The following is a 15,599-nucleotide window of genomic DNA, read 5'->3' on the forward strand; positions in this document are numbered from 1 at the left end:
CACATCAACCGTAGAGCAGTTTGACTACAACACGTGATGAAACCTACTTCCTCTAAAAGGAAGACTTGCACTTTCTCTTTTTTTGTGATCTGTGGCAGATTGATTTGATAGAGGCATGGCGGGGACGAGGTAAGAAAGACACCATTCTAGTGGGTTTGGGTTTGAAAATTGAAAGATGCTGTCATTGCTGTTTCCTTGCTTTTAAGTGTATTTGGGGTTTAGTGGGGGCCATTGGTGACTTAAAGAGATGTAACACCTGGGCAATGGTGTCAGTGGCCTGGGTCCTTACTGGACGTGGCTGATAGGTGGAAAGTTGTTGACACGTGAGGAATATCCGTTATTCTAGAGTATTATAGTCCAGAATCGTTATAACATAGTAGATGTTGTTTAGGAATGCCCTGTCTACGTGCAGTTAAAACAGGACATGCTAGATGCCACAAGATACCGTAGATTTGCTGTTGAACAAGTGTGAATTCAAAAAATAGAGAGAATTTGTATGTCTCTTTTTTTAAACGTTGCTAAAGTAACTTTTTGAACTTTTTGAAACCGCATTCATTATCCTGTCTGTCAATTGACATTTCTGCACAAGTCTTTACCAGAAATATGACGATTTGTATCACATGGCCGTCCTTATTTACTGCATTGTTAATGTGGTAATCAGTAAGAAGAAGAGACGTTAGGCTCTATGCAAACATGAAGTACTTCGGTTGATTTCTGAATCAGTTTTTTGGGGGAGGGAGTTTTAGATTTGCTTCCTGTTGTGATACACTGTGCAACTTTTCAAAAAAACGTCAGTTAATAACACACATTTCGTAAAAAAACAACAACAAAAAACAACAAAATATTTTATGACATTGGCTGGATGTGCCTTAGTATTTACATTTACATGATCATTGTTTAGATTTAACATAGATTTTTGTCAGTGGGTAGATTTGTGAGAATCCTTAAATAAGCAGACTGAGTTTTTTCCTGCTCATTGAAAGACACATTACAGCAAGAGGGATGTTTTGCAATGCTTTGATGAGGCAACTATTACAGGAAGGAAAGTTAAAGTCCTCAAGCTTAGGCCAGACTTCTAGAAGCGTCTGCCCCTAAATGTTCCTCATCTCCTGAACGTCACAACTAAACCAAATGAATTAATGCACTCCCAAAAGCAAAAACAGCACTTTTAACGGCCTTCTATGAAGTGTTCTATATCCATGTAATTATTAGACATCTTGTGGATTAGAAATCTAGTATCAGTTGGATACTACTTATTATTTATCAATATTTGAATCAAAGGTGGACCATCATGCTTTCCCGAAAGTTTGTTTGGGCCCTCAAAAAGATGTTGCATCAAGCACACTGTCACGATCGACGTAACAATGAAGAGAGGAGGACCAAGGCGCAGCGTGATAACAGTACATCTTCTTTTATTACCGAAGACAAACACCAAACGAACACTGACAAACTATACAAAAACAACAAACGACCGTGAAGCTATAAAACGAAAGTGCAGACACAAGCAACTAACGTAAAGACATAGACAATCACCCGCAAACTACCTAATGACTATGGCTGCCTAAATATGGCTCCCAATCAGAGACAACGATAGACAGCTGTCTCTAATTGAGAACCAATCTAGGCAACCATAGACATACAAACACCTAGACTGAACACTGCCCCATAAACATACAAAAAACCCTAGACAATACAAAAACACATACATCCCCCATGTCACACCCTGACCTAACTAAAATAATAAAGAAAACAAAGATAACTAAGGCCAGGGTGTGACAGTACCCCCCCCCCCCCCCCCCCCCCCCAAAGGTGCGGACTCCGGCCGCAAAACTCGCGGCTCTGGCTGACTGGCAGCTCCTGGCTGACTGGCGGCTCTGGCAGCTCCTGGCTGATTGGCGGCTCCTGGCTGACTGGCGGCTCCTGGCTGACTGGCGGCTCTGGCGGCTCCTGGCTGACTGGCGGCTCCTGGCTGACTGGCGGCTCCTGACTGGTGGGCGGCTCTGGCGGCTCCTGACTGGCGGGCGGCTCCTGGCTGACTGGCGGCTCCTGACTGATGGGCGGCTCTGACGGCTCGGGACAGACGGGCGGCTCTGACGGCTCGGGACAGACGGGCGGCTCTGACGGCTCGGGACAGACGGGCGGCTCTGACGGCTCGGGACAGACGGGCGGCTCTGACGGCTCGGGACAGACGGGCGGCTCTGACGGCTCGGGACAGACGGGCGGCTCTGACGGCTCGGGACAGACGGGCGGCTCTGACGGCTCGGGACAGACGGGCGGCTCTGACGGCTCGGGACAGACGGGCGGCTCTGACGGCTCGGGACAGACGGGCGGCTCTGACGGCTCGGGACAGACGGGCGGCTCTGACGGCTCGGGACAGACGGGCGGCTCTGACGGCGCTGGGCAGGCAGGCAGCTCAGATTGCGCTGGGCAGGCGGGCAGCTCAGACGGCGCTGGGCAGTCGGACAGCTCAGGCGGCGCTGGGCAGACGGGCAGTGCAGGCGGCACTGAGTAGACGGCTGACTCTGACCTGCTGAGGCGCACATTAGGCCTGGTGCGTGGTGTCGGAACTGGTGGTACCGGACTGGAGACACGCACCACTAGGCGAGTGCGGGGAGCAGGAACAGTGCACACTGGACTCTCAAGGCGCGCTATAGGCCTGGTGCGTGGTACCGGCACTGGTGGTACCGGGCTGAGGGCACGTACCTCAGGGCGAGTGCGGGGAGAAGGAACAGTGCGTACAGGGCTCTGGAGACTTACAGGAGGCTTGGTGCGTGGTGTTGGCACTGGTGGTACTGGGCTGGGAACACTCACCACTGGGCGAGTGCGAGGGGCTGCCACAGGAGAGCTGGTGCGTGGGACTGCCACAGGAGGGCTGGTGCGCTGAGCTGGCACAGAACGTGCAGGGCTAGGGAGGTGCACAGGAGGCCTGGTGCGTGGTGCTGGCACAGTCTTCACCAGCCTGCTAGCACGCACCTCAGGACTAGTATGGAGAGCTGACTCAGGTGACATCAAATCCTGCACACGCTCCTTCACGCGGATGCGGTGCTTTATGCTCCACACCAGCAAATCCCTCATTTCTCTCTCCTCCAATTTCCCCATTAATTCATCCACAGTCTCAGCTTCACTCCTCTTACTCACCTCCAATTCCACCTCGACTGGCTCTGGTTCCATCTTCGGCTCCTCACAGTAAGCACGGGGAGCTGGCTCAAGTCTCCTACTTGACCCAGCTACACTCCCCGAGAGTCCCCCCCCCGTGCTAGCTCCTCATACCGGCCTCTCTGCTTTCGCTGCCTCCAGCTCTGCCTTGGGGCGGCGATATTCCCCTGGTTGTGCCCAGGGTCCTCCACCGTCTAATATTTCCTCCCAATTCCAATATTCCTGCGATCGCTGCTGCTGCCTTGTATCACGCTGCTTGGTCCGGTTTTGGTGGGTGATTCTGTCACGATCATCGTAACAATGAAGAGAGGAGGACCAAGGCGCAGCGTGATAACAGTACATCTTCTTTTATTACCGAAGACGAACACGAAACGAACACTGACAAACTATACAAAAACAACAAACGACCGTGAAGCTATAAAACGAAAGTGCAGACACAAGCAACTAACGTAAAGACATAGACAATCACCCACAAACTACCTAATGACTATGGCTGCCTAAATATGGCTCCCAATCAGAGACAACGATAGACAGCTGTCTCTAATTGAGAACCAATCTAGGCAACCATAGACATACAAACACCTAGACTGAACACTGCCCCATAAACATACAAAAACCCCTAGACAATACAAAAACACATACATCCCCCATGTCACACCCTGACCTAACTAAAATAATAAAGAAAACAAAGATAACTAAGGCCAGGGTTGACACACACTTCATTTTCAAAAAAGATATTCTTTTTTACTGCATCAGGATAGCATACACAGACATTTTGACTTAATAGCCTTCTTCAGTATATAGGTTATTTTACATCCATTGCTTTATAAGAAATCTTATCAATTGGATAATACTTGTTATTTTCATCAATATTTTAATCTTAACATTCACTTATGTTTTCATCTCCTTTTGACCAGAATCACCAATCTTCAGAATGTAGGGAAACAGCCGCCTCTGATTCTGCCCCACCAGTTGACCGGAGCAGCACAAGGTACAGTCCAGATGCGCATCAAGAGCTCCCAGAGCAGCGCGGAACGCCTGAGTCAAACCAAGTCCATGGTCCTGCAGGATCCTGACCTGCCTCCCAAACCTGTGAGTATACACTGAGTGTACAAAACATTAGGAACACATTCCTAATCTTGAGTTGAACCCCTTTTTGCCCTCAGAACAGGCTCAATTTGTAAGGGCATGGACTCTCCAAGGTACCGAAAGACTCCAAAGCTTCCCACAGTTGTGTCAAGTTGGCTGGTAGTGGATCTCTACTCCGAATAGCTCGTTCCGTCTCATCCCACAGATGCTCAATTGGATTGATATTCCTGGACAGTCCTATCCTAGGGGCATTATCCTGTTTTAAAAATATACTGTTGCCATGAAGGGATGCACTTGATTGGCAATGATGTTTAGATAGCCTGTGGCATTCAAACGTTGCTCCACTTTTATCAAGAGGCCCAATGTGTGCCATCCCAGCACCTACATCAGCCTGCAATGTTGACACACAGCATGTTAGATGCTTGTACTCATGTGGTTATCTGCATACCCTAGTCCTCCCATCAGTGTGAAACAGCAGGAACCGGGATTCATCAGATCAGGCAATGTTTTTTTCCGATTTTCCAGTGTTTTCGTTCCTTAGCCCACTGCAACCGCAGTTTTTTGTTTTGTTGCTAAAAGAAGTGGAACTTTGTAAGGTCGTCGGCTGCCATACCCTATTTGTATTAAGTTCAAACGAGTTGTGCATTATTTTATGGTTCTTTGGACACCAATGTTGTACTGGACTGTCAGTTGACTAAATGTAGTTCGTCTGTTGCTCTGCACATTTTGTGTCAGCCTCCTTTGTCCTCTTTTGTCAATTACCTGTTTTCGACCACCGGCCTGCCTTGGTCTGGATGTCCCTTAGGTGGTGGAGCATTCTTAATACACAAGGGAAACTGTTGAGCGTGAAAAAATCCAGCAGCGTTGCAGTTCTTGACAGTTGACACACTCAAACTGGTGTGCCTGGCACCTACTACCATTCCCCGTTCAAAGGCATTTACATATTTTGTCTTGCCCATTCACCCTCTGAATGGCACACATACACAATTGTCTCACAATCCATCTCTAAACTCAAGGCTTAACAATCCTTTTTTAACTTGTCTCCTCCCCTTCATCTACACTGATTGAAGTGGATTAAACAGATGACATCAATAATGGATCATACATCCAGAGCAAGGCAGTCACCTGGTCAGTCTATGTCATGGAAAGATGAGGTGTTCCTTATGTTTGTACACTCAGTGTAGGCGTACACACACACACACACACACACCTATCAGCCAGATATACTCTGATTTTAGAGGCTTATTGAATATTGTTAGCCATTTGGTGAACTGTGCTTATATAAATTCCAGTAATTATGATTATATTGTTTATAAACTGTTGTCGCACATTAGGTGATTATCATTAGCTTAATTGAGCTGATCTCTGTTTGACTCTGAGCACTTCCCTGTGGGAAAATCAGGGTAAAGATAAAACAGATGATGCATTTACAAAATGAGCAATCTGGTGTAGCATATTTGGAATAATGTAGCTACCATGTTGACAATGAACTGGACATAACCCCAACCATTAAATATTTTTCATAAGCTGGTGGAGGGGCTGGCTGACACCTCTATTTAGCATAGTGGTTCCTGCATCGTATCATACAATACATCTGTCTGTTGGCTAGAATGTTCATCTGCAAAATTTCAGATACAAAATAGTATTAGATGTGTTTATAACAGGCCATTGACCTTCAATCCGTCAGTTTAGATTGCTTAACATACACAGTTGTATTTTAAACCTTCCTAGGGTTTATTAGTAATTGACAGCAAACTGTATCATCCAGATGATCACTGCCGTGAGGCCACGTCTGTGGTTTTGTTGGGTTGCTTGTTTGCTAATTATGCAGATGATACTTGTTTGTGAGATGTCTTATACTGCAATAATACAGTTTGTCCAGAGGACAGAGATGCAAAGACTACTGGAGATAATGAACCAGTTCCTGCGGACTACAAACATGGTCATTAACAACTCGGAACAAACACAACTCAGAACACGGAACACGGAACGTTAGAGTGTTGCTTTAACGTTGCATCAGTGTTCCAGAATGTTGTTCGTAGAACAGATGTACTTTTCATTTCATTACATTCATTACACAGAGGGTCTCATCTAACAGACATCAAAATAAACGTTATTTGTTTACTCCCATGTATTAGATATGTTACCAGAGAGCAGAGAAATGCTTTCTTGACCTCCTCCAATGTATGGAAAGTGTGTTAAATCCAGTTGTACTGTGACCAGCTTCACCCTCTTACACTGTGATTAATGAGAGAATATAGCAGGACCCAATCATAATGAATATAGGACTCACTAGGGGTTCGGCGTGCCGGGGTAGGCCTATCCTTTGAACAGTAGAGGGCAGGCCAGCACTGTGCTGAAGGATAAAACTGACTACCAAACAATACATTCTGTGAGCTGTGTTTCCATAGTAAAGGGTGTGGATATCGCAGAACTCTTGTTCAACTATGTATAACCTCAACCTCTTCTAAGCTACCTTTACTATAGCTATACCTAGTACTGCTTCTGCTGCTACTCTATTACTACAATACTGAAATACATGCAGTTGAGAATGGATTTGTCAAATGACACTATCAATAATCTTGGTGTATTTGTGTCCATGTTTATCTTTTGGAATGAGTGTTTACATTGCTGTGATATTGATCTGAATTGTCATGGTCTGATTTTGGTTAGCACTGGGTTGTGTGCGTTGTTAATCTGTTGTCACAATGCGAGGTCTCATCTCATTAACCCCACTGTTTCCATACACATTACTATCAGAGACTGTATAGTCTTGTATGATATAGACGTTGTATATGTTAATACATTGATGATACATTCACACGTAACCATACTCTGTATGCAGTATATTGCATCTTTATTGAATGGAATACATGGACTCTTAGCAGTACCTGTACGCCTTTAATTTCACTGAACCGATTTTACTAGCTAAGACAATATGGCCACAATCAAGCAACAGCTCTGATTTTAACCAGTCAGGGAAATCGGCTTCTCTTCAATATATTTTTCTGCTTTTCTGTTTCTGTAGATCTCTCGCCACCGGAGGAACCAGTCTCAGCATAACATTGGTGGAACTGGAGCTGCAGAGACTCTTGTGAGTATGACAGGTCATCATAAATAACTGTTTGTATGGCAACATATGGGAAGGAATGTATTATACTTGGTTTATTATACTTTATTGCTATATGGTTGCTATTGGCTATTAGACTATTTCTATAAGTCTAACTTTTAAGTATTATTCACTATAAATATGTTTCTATGCTTTTAACTCAGCAGGCCTATTTTACTTATTAAAATAGGTATATTTATTTTGTTTATACTGATAAAATAGCATGTGTTTTATTTTAATATTTAATTGATTTAGTATATGTTAAAGGCTAAATGTTACATCATGCATTTCAGGTTGTTTTGAAAGGTGAATATTTGAATAAAGCCAAAATATCAGATGGAGGCAAAAAACTGAGGAAGAACTGGGCTTCAACTTGGGTAGTCCTGGAGACCGATAAACTTCTGTTTTATAAAGAGAGCAAGCAAGAAGCCTTGATGAATTTGGTAGGTCTTTACAACACACACACACACACACACACACACACACACACACACACACACACACACACACACACACACACACACACACACACACACACACACACACACACACAGTAAAGTAAAAAGTGACAGTTCAGTAAAGTAAAAAAGTGACAGTTCAGTAAAGTAAAAAAGTGACATCAATAGGTTGGTAACCTGCTGAATACGAGGGGGCAATGTTCAATTACATCCTCAAATCAACCTTCTGAGGGATTGCCTATTAGCATTATGAGTGCAAATGTTGAGTGAACACACGCTATGTGCATTTTAATTTGATGCCAGAAATGAAGCGTTTTCTTTTCATTTTCTGATTTCTCAAACTGGCAAATTAACTTTGGCTTTGATCCCAAGGACTGGAGCTCACCCCATCAAAAAGCAATGAGGAACTGTTTACCCCCTTGTGAAGTGGACTGCATATAGTGTGTGTTTGTGTTTGTGTGTGTGCATGTGTGCATGTGTGTCTGTCTATGTGTGTATAGTATGTGACTTTAATCCACCCTGCCCTGATGTGGTTCTGAGAGAGCGAGGGAGAGGGAGAGGTGGAGCGAGACAGAGAGAAACTGGTGACTGGCAGGGAGAGAGCGAGAGAAGGGGTGGTTGGGGGGAGTCTCTAAAATGAGCTTGCCATGCTTTTTAATGAAGCTCCAAGGACTTAATCAAAGCCCTCTCCCTTACTGAGCCCCACCAGGGCAACGGTCTGTCAGACTCTCCCCGTCCAATAGTTCATTATGGGCGAGAGAGACATTTCCACTTCCACATAGATTGACATATCTCCCCCCTTTCCGATGGAAATAGTTGGTACAGTGGAGGGTGGTTGTGTGTGTTTGGGGTGGTGGTGGTTTGTGTGTGTGTGTGTGTGTGTGTGTGTGTGTGTGTGTGTGTGTGTGTGTGTGTGTGTGTGTGTGTGTGTGTGTGTGTGTTCATTTGATAATTTAGTTTATCTTTGTTTCAGGGTAGAATAAACAGTTTATTAATCTCTTGTGTTATCATTTGGTCGCTGTGGGCAGTATTTAGGTTTGGGTTTGAATATACAATGTCGTCACCAGCATACAAAGTCAGGATATATGAGTTCACCTGCAATGTGTACATCATTCTATAAGGAGAGTTATTTATTCAGTAGAAACAAGAATGGGCAGTATTTTACATCATCCAATTTATACACATGTAGTTTACTCTGTCTGAGGCAGGTACTATAAATCAAATATCACCTAATTTATCCAATACTGTACCTGTCAGCCAAGGTAGTTAATTGAGTCGTCAAGGTTCAGTTTATTCCAGACTGGGCATGTGGGATCTCAGTGAGCAAATCAAGGCCCAAGATAGCTTGATTTGATTCTGATTTATGGTGTTTACAATGTATTGTGATACTACATTGTAATACTGTTGTAGAATGTCCTTATCTTAATTTTCTACAGCATCTCATTATAATTTACCCATGATTTCCCTCATCTGAGACCACAATAAAGGGACATTATATCTAAATGAGTTCCCATGCCTTTAACACTGATTAGTTCTTCTTTAAAAAAGCTACATTTTCTAAATCACATTCTCTTTGTCTGAAAATTATACCATTCTTGTTTTGATACGGTTACACACCGCTTCTTTAATTCCATAGAGGATATGAATAAGATATTAAAGGTTTGAATGATAGAGAATTACAGCACATGTACATTCTCAGTTTCCAGCATAATGAATATGAAAAAGTGTTATAACAAAAGGGTAAGATCTGATATTTGGGTAGAGCACTTCCTTTTGTTTATTCATCGTGATTTATATCAAATATCTGTCCATTATAGAGAAAGCGTCCCTCTTTAAACATTTATTTTGATATTTACTGCACAACTATGATACATTTAGGAGTCCCATTCACAAACACAGCAGTGAAACTACACTGAACAAAAATATAAACACAACACACAACAATTTCAAAGAAGTTACAGTTCATATAAGGAAATCAGTCAGTTGAAATAAATTCATCAGGTCCTGATCTATGGATTTCTCATGACTGGGAATAGAGATATGCATCTTTTGGTCACAGATACCTTAAATGGTAGGGGCATGGATCAGAAAACCAGTCAGTATCTGGTGTGACCACCATTTGCCTCATGCATTTGTCTCATGCATCTCCTTCGCATAGAGTTGATCAGGCTGTTGATTATGGCCTGTGTAATGTTGTCCCATTCCTCTTTAATGGCTGTGTGAAGTTGCTGAGTATGGGTGGGAACTGGAACATGCTGCAGTACATGTCGATGCAGAGCATCCCAAACATGCTCAATGATTGACATATCTGGTGAGTATGCAGGCCATGGTTGACATGGAACATTTTCAGCTTCCAAGAATTGTGTACAGATCCTTGCAACATGGGGCTGTGCATTGTCATGCTGAAACATGAGGTGATGGCGGCAGATGAATGACACGACAGTGGGCCTCAAGATCTCATCACGGTATTTCTGTGCAATCAAATTGACATGTAATTGTTTTTGTTGTCTGTAACTTATGCCTGCCCATACCATAACCCCATTGCCACCATGGGGCACACTGTTCACAACGGTGACATCAGCAAACCGCTCGCCCACACGACGCCATACACGCCATCTGCCAGTTGAAAATGTGATTAATCTGAAGAGCACACTCCTCCAGCATGCCAGTGGCCATCGAAGGTGAGTCTTTGGCCACTGAAGTTGGTTACAACGCCGAACAGCATTCAGGTCAAGACCCTGGTGAGGACGATGAGAACGCAGCAGCTGAGCTTCCCTGAGGCGGTTTCTGACAGTTTGTGCAGAAATTCTTCAGTTTTGCAAATCCACAGTTTCATCAGATGTCCGGGTAGCTGGTCTCAGATGATTCCGCAGGTGAAGAAGCCAGATGTGGAGGTTCTGGGCTGGCGTGGTTACACTTAGTTTGCAGTTGTGAGGCCGGTTGGACGTACTGCTCAATTCTCTAAAATGACTTTTGTCTTATGGCAGAGAAATGAGCATTCAATTCTCTGGAAAGGGCTCTGGAGGACATTCCTGCAGTCAGCATGCAATTTGCAAGCTCCCTCAAAACTTGAGACATCTGTGGCATTGTGTTGTGTGACAAATCTGCACATTTTAGTGGCATTTTATTGTCCCCAGCACAAAGTGCACCTGTGTAATGATCATGCTGTTTAATCAGCTTCTTGATGTGCCACACCTGTCAGGCTGGATGGATTATCTTGGCAAAGGAGAAATGCTCACTAACTGGGATGTAAACAAATTTGTTCACAAAATTTGAGAGAAATAAGATTTTTGTGGGATCTTTTATTTCAGCTCATGAAACATTGGACCAACAATTCACATGTTGCGTTTATATTTTTGTTCAGTATAGTAACCTTTATTCACTAAACACCTCTCCACTCTGCCTCTTATATGTCTGTAGAAACCTGGATGCAGCCCTGATGGGGTGGATCTCTGTGGGGCCGTGGTTGAATGGACAACAGAGAGGTCCAGCCGGAAGAACGTGGTTCAGGTACGGCCATTTTGTTTCTGCGTGAAGACAAGGATCAAGCAAGTTTACAATAAGACTGAGCAGCCTGTAAATTGTCTGTTTTAGTTGTTGATGATGGGATGTTCTCGGATGCACTCTTTCCTTGATAATTTCAGTATATAATAGACTCAACTTAAGATATTTGATCAATTTTCAAAAATAATTTTTCGTTGCTTCCACCTGTTCAGAGAAGACATTTCAATTGAGTCAGATTGAATTTGAAGATGATGTTAAGCCAACATCTTGTCTCTTCAGACCCAATGGCCTTTAGTTTAGGGAATTAGACCTTTGAACTTCTCAGTACTATCTTCTTATTGCCTTTTCAAGATACTCTTTGATAAAAGCTTAAGCCAGCAAAGCAAACTGATGATCAATTCATTGGCGGTGGCAGCACAAGTTTTCATGAGAGAAAAAAATGCTGTGATAAGCGGGAGAAAAGGACGAGGATGAGAGCAGATTTCACGATCTCATCAGACGCTTAAGACACTTCATCGCTGCCGGTCGCTACTCTTCCGCACAGTATTTCAGCCTCAAAATGTTAATGCAGTGAAGATTAAAATGGGAATTACACCATAATCTTAAATAATCCAAGTGCTGTGGACAGAAAAGTGTGTGTAATGCCGACGCAAAGCTATTCTGAGTTCTGACAACATTGTCAATCAACACTAGGATTACAGTTAAAATTAGTACGGAAAGTTACTTTTAATTTCGCACCATTCCAGAGACTGATTTATACAATAATCGAAGAAATACCTCACAAAGATATGCCTGTCAGATGGGTAGATACGATTACAAAAATATAATAGAAATGTTTGTTTTGTTCGCCCGCTTATACAGTATCTCCGCTCCCCATATCTCTGACTTCCAGATAGATCCCAATTTCTAAGATATTTCAAAGACGATGACAACATAATTGCTCTATTGAACCATGTAAACTAAGGGCCGGTTTACAGACTTGATGAGTTTGGCACTATTGCAAATGGTGCTCTCAAAAGGCCATTCACTAGATTTGATATGGAGTAATAAAAATGTAGTGCAAAGTACCCAGTGGTTGCAGACATAAATGTGATTCTCAACTTTAAACCTTTATTGATGGTACAGTATATACACTGAATGTACAAAACATTAGGAACACCTTCCTAATATTGAGTTGCACACCTTTTTGCCCTCAGAACAGCCTCAATTTGTTGGGCCATGGACTCTCTACAAGGTGTCCAAAGTGTTCGACAGGGATGCTGACCCATGTTGAATCCAATCGATTCCCCTGATCGGTCTATGTCATGGAAAGATCAGGTGTTCCTAATGTTTTGTACATTCAGTGTATTTCAGTGTATTTCTTCCAAATCCAACATTTCAAATGCACAAGATATATCGATTGAATGCGCTTCAAATCCAATGTCCAAATATGACAAGGAGCCTCAGCTCAATAAATACTGCAATCAAATAGGCATGAAGCCGAACCTTATTTTCTGCTCAGCGCTCTGCTCTCTATCACTATCATTCTCTGTGAACATTCCAGTAAGGAAGCGTCCTCCCTGGACAGTGTTGTCATTAACAGGCTACCCATCCAAAGATCACAGGGTCATGACCCTGAGAAATGTGCCTCTCAGTCAGTCAGCGTTGACTTTCTAAGACCTCAGTGGTCACCAGCTGTTTTTCCCCACAGTAGCTTTTCAGATCAGCAACATGGCTGCTTGGCAGGCAGGAAGCAGCCAACCTGCTCTTTCTAGAGGAAGTCATGGGTAAAAGGATAGAGGAGAGCTGAAACTGACTGACTCATTAAGGCAATGCCCGCCTGAAAAAAAAGTATGTTTTTCTTATCTATAAAGTTGAAAGTTTACTGAATGTGTGATCGACTGAGGAAATGGTTCAATCACTTTATGGGGATCCTGCAAGGGAATTAACATGGTTAGAAGAAAGCTCTGGTTTGGCTCGAGGGCAGCTGAAGGAATAGTAAAAGTGTTAGAAAAAGTTGTTGATGGAAATGGTTCAGAAATAGGTGTTCATGTTATTCATCTATCCAGTTTATTTATTCACTTTTTTTCTTTATTTTTGTCATTGTGGAGGAGTGACAAGGTTGGTGACACAAAGGTCTTCCATATTCCACAAGCAGGGGAAAGAGGATGGGAATGGGAGGAGGGTGTTAACTGAGGCCATTGTCACCCACAGTATTTATTCAGCTGCAGGCTTCTTTTTAGACTTGACACAAGTCTGTTACTCACCCTTCCCGTTATCTCTTCACTCACCAATATCATAATTTGTGTTTATGAATAGATGGACATTGTTCTTCATGATTCAGTATTGCCCTACCAGGAGCTTAAGGAAGGAGGGACTTTGTTTTCCTTCAAGGTTACTCCACACTTCAGCTTAGCGAGACACTGGGAATAACCTTCACTTGGTCTCTACATAGGAAATTCTTAAAACAATGCAAGGTTCATGTCTGCTACATTTTTATCAGGCTATCAGTTACACAGCCAGGGTTGACAAAGTGAAACGTAACCTTGCAGAAACAAGGAGGGAGCTCTGGTCTTTGTATTTGGAGTCCTTTGACACCTGAGGGACCCCCATATCTTGTGCCATGCTCACGGAAAGAATGCATACACAAACATAGTTAGAAACCAGAGAAAACTGTGGTCAATTGTGATGTGGTTGTTTTGAGGCTGAGAGTAAGTCACTTCTGCGTCTGTATCAGTCTCAGGTTAAACATCGCATGAGGATTGACAGGAAATACACATATTTGACTGCAATATGAGATATGTCATTGTTCGTCACACAGCTGCCTTATGATACATAAGATTGTAAAAACATACAAAAAGGTTCACTGAAGAACAGAGATTGTTTAAACTTCACTATTTGTACTGTGATAAAAAATAAAAAAACATTTGAAGAAGCATAGAGGTAGGAGGGGACATGATGCAGAAAAGGGACATGAGGAGAGGACATACTTTAGCTTGGGGAACCATAAACCAAACCATATATAAGGCTATATGAGGTTAACATTTGTCCGATCAAAGTCAGACACATTGAGCAGAACTCTGTATTCCAAACTGCAGTCTATCTATATTGAGCTGTCATACCAGGGGTGGCAGGTAGCCTTGAGGTTAGAGTGTTGGGCCAGTAACTGAAAGGTTGCTGGTTCGAGGACCGGAGCTGACAAGATAATAAATATATATAAAAAATCTGTAGCTGAGCAAGGCATTTAACCCTGATTGCCTCAGCGGTGCTGTTCAATGGTGACTGTGACCCTACTCCCTGTGTGGGTTTCAGGGGGTTGGGATATGCAAAAACACATTTCCATTACAAACTTGTGTTTAACAGGAGAAATATAAGCACCCCCCAAATTATATACTAAAAATAATATGTCAAAATGTCTGTTTCAGAAGACTGAATGGAAATGCCTGGCACACTGTCTTTATAACCAAAAGCAATTCATAAGTATTTCAACATTATTTGTTTTTTTTAAACTATTATCAGCATTGATGAAAGCAGATAGTCTGTTTGAAAAGGACTAACGGCTCAAAAACTATCCCACGAGGATAATACAACGAGAAGTATCTCTGACGTTGCTCAACAAATGAAAAGGAGCACAACTTTGAATAAGTGGTCATGCATTTTTCATGCCTTTCTGCATATCTAAGTGTTTGAGTCTGGCTTGAGTGAGTTAAAAGCAAATAACAAAAGGAGCAGAAAAGTCCAAATTGCATCAACTCCACCAGAAGAAAGAGAGACAAAAAGTAGTGTAGTGTCAAAGGCGTCTGGTTTTAACCACTGGCCGCTGCTACAGAGACGTCAACACCAGCATCCTTCTCTCATCACTAATTGATTCTTTGGAGTTTTGGGCGACTCTCGCTGTGAGCCCCCTGTACCCTCTCTGCTCTGACAAACATCGTTCTCATAGTCACGATGTGGAAAAACAGACTTCAACAACAACCATGGAGAGAAGACAGAAACAACTAAGATGATGAAATAGAGCCCAGGGCTAGAAAATAATGAGTCCATTTTAGTAGAGGAGCTTTAACCTGCCACCACTCTAAAAACATTGCTTTGTCTTGACTAATCAACAGGAAAGTTTAATATTCTTGCGAAAGACCCGTAATCACTTCAGGAAGCGTCCTTCTGAGTGTTAAAGGTGAATTATACTGGCAGGATGTCATCCTAATTTTTTCGGAAGAAGTTCATTGAGGTTAGCACAGTTTTTGATCTTCGGATTTCTGTATGAGCCTCAACCTTTCTAAAGTTCAGTCAGATGAAAGGCATTG

General features: G+C 42.9%; 1 protein-coding gene across 2 annotated transcripts in view; it reads left to right on the forward strand.

Moving 5' to 3' along the window:
* LOC120058295 (rho GTPase-activating protein 15-like) overlaps positions 1-15,599 on the forward strand; it is a 45,832-nt gene continuing 30,233 nt past the window's right edge. The window contains exons 1-5 of one of the 2 annotated variants that reach the window (XM_039006845.1): positions 1-129; positions 4,074-4,248; positions 7,274-7,339; positions 7,648-7,797; positions 11,233-11,322. In XM_039006845.1, the coding sequence (XP_038862773.1) occupies positions 116-129; positions 4,074-4,248; positions 7,274-7,339; positions 7,648-7,797; positions 11,233-11,322 (495 nt within the window). In that variant the 5' untranslated portion in view covers positions 1-115. The remainder of the gene's footprint in view (positions 130-4,073; positions 4,249-7,273; positions 7,340-7,647; positions 7,798-11,232; positions 11,323-15,599) is intronic. The other variant, XM_039006846.1, reaches the window with a different exon arrangement.

The sequence above is a fragment of the Salvelinus namaycush genome, chromosome 13, assembly GCF_016432855.1.
Source record: "Salvelinus namaycush isolate Seneca chromosome 13, SaNama_1.0, whole genome shotgun sequence".
In the NCBI taxonomy this organism is placed as follows: domain Eukaryota; kingdom Metazoa; phylum Chordata; class Actinopteri; order Salmoniformes; family Salmonidae; genus Salvelinus; species Salvelinus namaycush.